The 8518-nt window shown below is 36.4% G+C and overlaps 1 protein-coding gene across 1 annotated transcript; it reads left to right on the top strand.

Moving 5' to 3' along the window:
• Positions 1 to 1082: 1082 nt before the first annotated feature.
• On the top strand, positions 1083 to 5536 carry LOC104108237 (bZIP transcription factor 12-like). Its single transcript, XM_009617219.4, has 4 exons — positions 1083 to 2044; positions 2139 to 2210; positions 2637 to 2666; positions 5035 to 5536. The coding sequence occupies exons 1-4, from the start codon at positions 1364 to 1366 to the stop codon at positions 5113 to 5115; spliced, it is 864 nt and encodes a 287-aa protein (XP_009615514.1). The 5' UTR covers positions 1083 to 1363; the 3' UTR covers positions 5116 to 5536.
• The last annotated feature ends 2982 nt before the right edge of the window (positions 5537 to 8518 follow it).

The following is an 8518-nucleotide window of genomic DNA, read 5'->3' as shown; positions in this document are numbered from 1 at the left end:
TGCCCAAACGTCTGCATTTTAAAAAAAGGTTTTCATGTTTACTTTTCTTCTCCATACAATTGAAGTTTTCGAGTAATCCAACAAGGCATTAAAATGCTTCTTCATCAAGAAGTTCTTCGTTTTAAATGTGAAATTACTTTAATATATTTGGAGGGCAAAATCTCTCACTAAAATAGATGCTAGTTCAATTTTCACTTTCTTTTATTTTTTTTACCCCGATGTAATAGATCTTTTCTTTTGAAAAAAAAAAAGAAGAGAAACATCAAAATATAGAGAAGAAAAGTCTATATTTAATATCCAAAGAAACTCGTAAAACTTTTGCGCAATACGTATCCTATCAGAAGTAAATCAATAAAATACTGTAATATAAATATGAAATGACAGTAATAAATGGCTAGAGTACATACATATACGTAAAATCACACCAAACTAAGAACTTACAATCTAGTGGTATTGGTTTGTGTCTAGTCGTATTGGTGTGAGTATCCTATGATCATTTAGAATTTGAATTCTGTGTTCAATCTTTAACGTTTTTACTATTGAATCTATTAGAATATTTTTAAAATTAGGTTTAGGCATTATTTATTATAATTAACAAATAATTATATCAAAAATATTGGATTTAAATGAATGCAGGCTGCATCTACATATGATATCTCTATGTTTTGCATCTACCTATGATATCTAGGTTTAGGAGATATATGAAACTTTAAATATTATACTTATTATTTCAAAAAAGTATAATTTGTAAATTTATCCCAAAAATGAAACATTTGACACTGGTATTCAAGATATATATTTTTTAAACAATGAATATACATATAAAGAAAGATTGGCTTATGTAAGTTACTATCTTGATCTGGGAGGGCACAGTTAAAGAACAAAAGGTAAATACTCGAGTTAGAGGTAAAAGAAGTACGTTGTCGGATTCTCGAATTAAGTTTTTTCTTTTGTTCTATAAATGGGGAACTGCGATAAATAGCTTGGAGGAAAATGTAGATAAAGCACTTGTTGGTTGGAGGGTCTCTCCACTATAGTCCAAAAGTTTACAAAACCAGTTTTACTTTTACTACTCTGCTCTTCTCTTGGGCTTACAGCACTTACAGCGACAATATAGAGTTTCAAACTACAAGTCTCTTTCTCTCTATAACACACATAAAAGAAGAAGAAGATCATACGAAGAAAGGTCCAAAATTTCCTTCAATCGTCGTCACTTGAACTAAATCTCCAAAAATTAGTTATTGGATATTTATTTTCCTGTAAAAAACAAGAGTTCAGGAAGAAGAAAAATTCCTCTGCCAAAAAAAAAAAAAAAAAAATTAAGGAAGGGAAAAGAAACGAGATCCCTAGAAAGCCGGCAAGTATGGCGTCAAAGGTGATGCCGTCAGCGTCAACAACGCCCAATTCGGATCATTCTCGTTCTCGTTCTCGCCTTCCCCAAAACCCAACTCCTTCTTCTTCCTCTTCTTCTCTACTTCATTCTGATCCTTCTAGAAACTTCGGCTCTATGAACATGGACGAACTTCTCAACAACATTTACTCCGATTCCCCCGACCCTTTTTGCTCCGCCTCTGAAACCACCGCGCCTACCCCCGCCGCCGCCGGTGATGGCCGTGATGTGGGACCCAGTAAGACTGTGGATGAGGTGTGGAGGGAAATTGTATCAGGGGGTGGGGGTGGAGGTGGGGGAGGGAGTAGTAGGGAGCCAGAGATGACTTTAGAGGATTTTCTGACCAAAGCTGGAGCGGTTACGGAGGAGGACGTTAGAGTCCCGGTGATCGCTCCGCCGCCAGCCACGGCGGGGCCAGCTGCAGGAGGGTTTGTGGTGGATAACTTGGGGAATTGTCAGTTTCCGATGGCCATGCAGAATGGACCCCACATGGGATTTGGAAATGGGGTTGTGGCTATTGCAGTGAGTGGGAGTGGGAGAGGGAAGAGGAGGTCAACTGTTGAAGAGTTGCCGCTGGATAAAGCTACACAGCAGAAGCAGAGACGCATGATCAAGAACAGAGAGTCTGCTGCTAGGTCTAGAGAGCGAAAGCAGGTCCCTTTTTTGCTTTTATTTCCCTATTATTTGTTTTTTGGCCGCTTTGGGGCAAGAATTGAGACATGCATGTATGTTTTTACTGAAATTGCAGGCTTATACTGTGGAATTGGAGTCTTTGGTTACTCAATTGGAGGAGGAAAATGCAAGACTTTTGAAAGAAGAGGTTAGTTTATTAAGGTCTTCTAGAATGGGATAATTATCTTGTTTTTAACATACACTAGATAACCGAAAGTTTGATTCTTTTCATTTGAACTCTGTCATTAGAAGTGATGTTGGCTGGTCGTATAATTTAGAATGGAATTAGCTTTTTTAGGATTTACCCGAAAATTACTTCTTTTGAACTTTGCTTATCGTCAGTCACCAGTACCAAAAATCATCTTGTTAGGCCAGCTCTCTGTTCACATCATTTTTTGCTAAAGCTTTTAGCTTATGAGTTCCAGATTCACTGCTCTGTAGCCTAACTCATTTTCAGCATGCTCAATAAATGCTGTTCTGATCTCTGTGTACTTGGAGCATGTAAAATTAAGTTTGTGTAGGATGATATGTTCTAAAAAATCTCTAAATAAACCCATTCTTTGGCTGAATGCAGGTGGAGAAGAATAAAGAGAGACTTAAGCAGGTATGACTTTCACTCTTTTGCTCTTTAATATACCACTTTGGTAATGAAACTTTAGCATGCATTAGGAGTGAAATTCTTGATGTATCTCGGTCAATTTCGAATTCGTTTGTGTGTTCTCTTATCCAATAAATGCAGGCATGCTTCTAATCTTACTGTTTGTTGTTGCTTTCAGTACCCTTGGTACTGCTTTCTATTTTCTCTGGATTAGCTGAGCTCTGTATTTCTCTGCCTCTTTTGTAACATTGAGTCTGTTCATGTCTTGTGCGGACTATTTCTTGTGGCATTATTGCTTGTTGCTAGTCATTCTCTTCTGCTCACATCGAGGAATTTTAACAGATTACCTGAGCAAATTGAACTAATTATCTATACCTCACCATTTTAAGGGTGAGGATTTGGGTAACAGTCAAGCAGTTCATGAATGACTAGCTCTTCATGTGGGAGTCCTTTATGCAACATTGACAAATGATTCACATTCTTCCTTGTAGAGCTTCAGTTCTTCGACTGTAGAATTATCCATCAGGAATATGGATTTGTGAAACAGAAAATCATGCACATCGTGATTGGACACATATGTTGGTATATATTTCTGCAATGATCTGCATTTTAGTCATGATCAACTTCATCTATAAGGTCCTGGCACTTTGTTTTGCCGTGTACTCAATTTCATAACCTTTCTGCGTCTTTTTTCCTAGGAAACTTTTGAATTTAAGTTGCATTTGGATTTTGGAGCCAAATGCAATAACTAGTAGCAATTCAACGAAGTTCTTTTCTAGTGATTGATTAGAGACTTAGAGTGAAACTATTCCAGTCTGAGAGTACATAAATTTACGGCCAGATACATGTAATCAATTCGTGAATAATTGTCTTTAGTTCTTTTCTCCACCACGTATGGAACTCCTCCAAATTTGGTATCCTAAACTTTTTGTTAATCTTTCTTCCTTTTTCAATAATGTTATGCAGTCATACCTATATATGTAAATGAATGTATTGTTCTTGATACATGCTTAGGCATCCTCGATATAAGGTGTCCGCACACACAGAGTTAAAGCTTGGAGATGGCTCCATGAAGTTTTGCAGATATCTTGCTGACACTTTGTTTATATGAAAGAGAAGTTCTGCCTCTTTAAACCACCAGTTTTATGCTATGTTAATGTCAAATGTAAGGGTTAGGGAGGTTGAAAAAAGAGATTCACGACAGCTTTGCCATTTAGGGGTTGCGATGCAACTTGCCCATGAGATGAAAGATATCAACCTCACTGTTCGATAATTTTTCAGTCAGAAGGTTATTTTCTTCAGATCGTGGCACTTAAACAAGATCAAGGCTCTTGTTTTTTTTTCCTCTCTTCTCCTTTTTAAAGCAATCCTTGTAACTTCTCAAACTAAGATCAAGGCTCTTTTCTTTTTTCTTCTTCTCCTCTTTGAAGCAGTCCTTGTAATTCCTTAAACTAATATAAAGGCTCTTTTCTTTTTTCTTCTTCTCCTTTTTGAAGCAGTCCTTTGTAATGTCTTAAACTAAGATCGAGGCTCTTTTCTTTCTTTTTCTTTTTCTTTTTCTTCATCTTCATCCCTTTTTAAAGAATCCTTGTGTTCTGAATGGGGAGATGGAATATGGTCTATAGGACTAACAAAAGAGAAGCTGCTGTACTTTGACAATCTATCCGGTGCTCTGGTGATCCCACATGCAATCTGAATCTGTTTTTATCTAATTCTTCCTGCATGAGAGCCTGAATCTGATACTGATAGTCCTAGTGTTGATCACTAGTGTTGCTTACTTAAAAAAAAAAATAAAGATAAGAAAAGATAGTCCTAGTGTTCATCACTGGCGTTGCATTGTCCTTTTGTTATTTTAGCCGAGCTTGTTACCGGAGACATCTAAGCTGTTAAACTTTGAAGTAGATATATTTTTAATCAGAAAAGGTATGTAATGAGAGAAAAGGGAGAGATATTAAGAAGAAACGAAAATAGGATTTAGGGGGGAAACTGGAAGAGCTGGAGGGTTGACCCGGTAGAAGATAAATCATTTCAATTTAGATACGACCTATCTTAATCTTTTCTTTTATTTTTGTGGAGGCAGTTACGGGATTTTATGGGGAGAAGAAAGCACGGGGTCTTAAAGAATTACACCAAATTGTACCCTGCTGCCCATTATCTTGTATGGATGTATATATCAAATTCTAGAGATTCATATTTTCTTTTTTGAGCCTAGCTTTAAAATGAAATTTGTACATGAACTTTATATCTGTAGTCTGAATAAGATGAGTTAGGAGGTGCTTTCAGTTGATGGATTGTATCCTTGCCATCTCTTGGTAACATATTCTTTCTGAACGTGGGTTCACCTTTGATCACTTTTCATGTTATTTCGTTGCAGATTATGGAGAACCTCATACCAGTCGTAGAGAAACGAAGACCACCAAGAGTTCTGCGGAAAGTTCGATCTATGAGCTGGTAGGTCATCTTAAATGATCCTGTCCCAATTGATGTCAGAATCAATGATTGTACTGCTACCGGAGCTGCAGGAAAGTTGGAGGAAGAGGTTTTTCTGATTACCAAAAGAGTTTAGGCCGTACATAGTCTGCAGTTAACTTTTTAGATGACGGAACTGCTAAGAGCCCATATCCAAACTGAAGATGACGAAAGCTGCAAAGTTCTTTCATGAATGTCGTATGCATGAATGAGATTTATGTAGCATTAGGCTTGTGCTTGGCTAGCTTTTTATAGTTTGTTGACGTAATAGAAGAATATACTGTACTTCAGCTTCCGCGGGCATATCATGCTGGTTGCAGGGAAAGATTGATGAACTTGGACTTTGTTTATACTAACTGATGTGGCAGTAGCGTCTGTTTTTGGAATAAGAATTGGTCTTATGAGTATTATGTGCTAAGTTTTTAAGTTCTGTCGTACTTTCACTGGATTGGCGACGATGGATTTAGGCATTGAATCAAAAGCCCTCTTTCTGTGTGTCTTACAGTTGATGAAATGGTGGTGATTAACTGATTATATAGATTGAGAATTTGTTGGTGGAAAGAAGTGCGTATGCCCTCTTTTCTCACCCCAACTGAGAGGGGTTTAAAATTAACAGAGGGGTAATCAGTAATCACAAATGAGGGAAATGATTTTTACCTCTCTTCTTCTACTTTCACTCCTCCAACATGCACTTTTCCAGTCCAACAAACCCCACCTTGTTAGTAGGCTTCTGGAGAAAAGGCAGTGATACAGTGAGAGGCTTCTGGGCTTAGCAAATACCGACGGGAAAATGACATTGTATAGCCGCTTTCAAAATAATAGTTGAAAAAATATATATTTTTTGTACATATATACATTCTGTATGTTATATACGAAAATTATACATTTTTTCGGCTATCGAATATAAATAGTTTCTGGTGCGGGCTAAAAGTAAAAAAAAGTCCAATATGGACACTCCCTTCTCCAAATTCAATCCAAATAATTGAAAAAAAGTGACTTATGATAGAACAGCTTGGAAGTACTGCATTTTTAGCAGTTTACGGTTCTTTTCGTGGATTGTCATATTTGTAGTGGATTTTGAAACGTTAAACTATCAAACTCAACTCTTATTATTGAATCGTGTGATCATCTTATTTAAAAAATAAGATTGAGCGGTTAGAATATGATAGCTAATCGAATTGCGCTCTCTACTTAATTGTTGAACATAGTTGCACGACTTTTTTCCAATTTATTAGCCTTCTTTCTACTGCCGGTTGCGGATAGAAGAGTAAGACTGCTTATGTATCATTTGCTGTCGAAAAGGAAAAATCGTCTGTCTTTTTTTTTTTTTCCAAAGCAAGGTCACACCAACTACAGTAGTGCCATTCGCTACAATTTGATTCAATCTCCATTCTCTCTTGAATAAATGAACTTCACATTGCATATAACCAGCTCTCATGGTTTGAAACACTTTTTTCAATTAATACTTTTTGTTAATGAATTCAATTATATAACCACTTTCCAAAGATTCAAATTGCTAGGAATACGATAGGATACACTTAACTCGTCTTAGATATAGAAGTTTTATCGCCAGTGTATTAGTTCTTTTTCTTATGCCAAACATGTTATAAAAAATTGTTGAAGAGTAATGTGAAATGTCTCAAAGCCATTATTTGCCTTCATATCATGTTAAAGTATAGCTTCTGGAAACTTACTTTGTCATAGAGGGAAAATTATGTACTATTTGCTAAATTAGGTCAGCTATATTATCAATGTCACACACTGGCAAAATATGGTGGGATCCAGAATTACCAATCTTCAACAACAGTTGTAAGACGAAACAAATTGCATCACATCCGACAAAAGTCACATCCCAATTCGGAAAATTTCAACAATCAAAGATTCAAAAGCGAACTAAACAACTGTTAAACTTTACAAGAATTTAATTTCTCTCTTATCCTTCTGCTCTGATTCTTAAAACTTTCCACCAATAATTTTGAATGTAAAACGTGCAAGCCGAAACTCATTTTGGTAGTCATGAGTTCAGTGTACTTCTCAAATGTAAAAATAGACGGAGAACTCCCAAGTTTTATTAACTATTTCCGAAGATATTACTTAACTATATAAACCATAAATTAAAATTCATTCTAGTCATGCTCCAATTTGCCAAATGCTCCAGGCTGTTCTCACATGGAATTCTAACCCCCTCTAGATAGCAAGGTTAGGAGGGACCAACAATTACTGCTCAAGTTTAATGTGCAACCCATCTTATTGACATATGGGATGACTTCATGCTGCAAACATGTGAGTGTGGCAGAAGATAATTAATTAAAAATGAACATAAAATTGAACGAAAATTATATTTAAAAATGAAGACTATAAAACAAGGGTGTCAACTTCAGCATTAAATTGAGATAAGGTATATCTATTATTAAGTAACATGAAATATTCAGGAGTTGCTTTCTTGAGTATTATGTTGCCCAGTGCAGAGGCAACAATCCAACATCCATTGACAGTAAATGTCCCAGATAAGAGGTAACTCAACCTGCAGATATTGTAACATGACAAGAATTCCAAGTTGCAGAGACCAGTTGCCTTATTTCTTACAGCCAAAATATAGAATGGGAATTGCAATGCATAAATCCAGTAAACCAAGTAACTGTATCAAAGGACACTGGAGGCTAAAACAAATACAAGTATCACTGCCTGCTGCAAAGGTAACAAAGGAATAAATTCAATTCAGAACCTTTTACCAAGTGACTACTATGGGATTCACTATAATCAAATTGGCAAAGAAAAAACACCACTGTCACACTGAATGCTGCATGCTTAAGGTATGTCCAACAACAACAATACCCGGTGGGTTCCACAAGTGGGGTCTGGGGAGGGTGGGGTGTACCGTGTACGTAGACCTTACCCCTATCTTGTGAGAGGTAGAGGCTAAGGTATGCTTCGGTGCACGGGTATATATCACTTGATTACTGCTGGAAAGAAATAGCCAAGAAAACTCAGATACAATCACACAAACAAGAAGGTGGTAAAATAAGCTAAAATCTTGCATTCCTTCCTGCAGTTCAAAGAAAGTTCTATATACATAACTTCCAGTCTTTCCATTTGTGGATTCTAGTTGAGAGTGCACCATGTAAAGATTGAAACTGCAGGGCCAAAATTACTGTCAGATGAATTTCTGTATATGGCACAAAATAAATGAGGATTTGGTAGAACATACTACCTGAAAAAGTATGACTTGCTCTAAAAAAAAATATCACAGGAAAAGAGAATAAGGGCGATCGAAAAAGGCATTATGAACTTGAAACTGTTAATTCTTATCTCAAGCTCAAATTTCTATCATTGACAAATACAAGGATTGCTGCCTTATTCATCAGATAATATGCATGTCACCAAAGAGA

Source organism: Nicotiana tomentosiformis, chromosome 1, assembly GCF_000390325.3.
Source record: "Nicotiana tomentosiformis chromosome 1, ASM39032v3, whole genome shotgun sequence".
Lineage (NCBI taxonomy): Eukaryota > Viridiplantae > Streptophyta > Magnoliopsida > Solanales > Solanaceae > Nicotiana > Nicotiana tomentosiformis.
The sequence above is the reverse complement of the archived record's forward strand: the minus strand, read 5'-3'. Positions and strand labels throughout refer to the sequence as shown.

What these genes read in the sequence shown, in the direction of transcription:
- LOC104108237 (XM_009617219.4), top strand. Translation starts at nt 1,364, where the DNA reads ATGGCGTCAAAGGTGATGCCGTCAGCGTCAACAACGCCCAATTCGGAT. An exon ending in GGTCTAGAGAGCGAAAGCAG is followed by an intron (nt 2,045 to 2,138) that starts GTCCCTTTTTTG and finishes CTGAAATTGCAG; the next exon opens with GCTTATACTGTGGAATTGGA. An exon ending in ATAAAGAGAGACTTAAGCAG is followed by an intron (nt 2,667 to 5,034) that starts GTATGACTTTCA and finishes ATTTCGTTGCAG; the next exon opens with ATTATGGAGAACCTCATACC.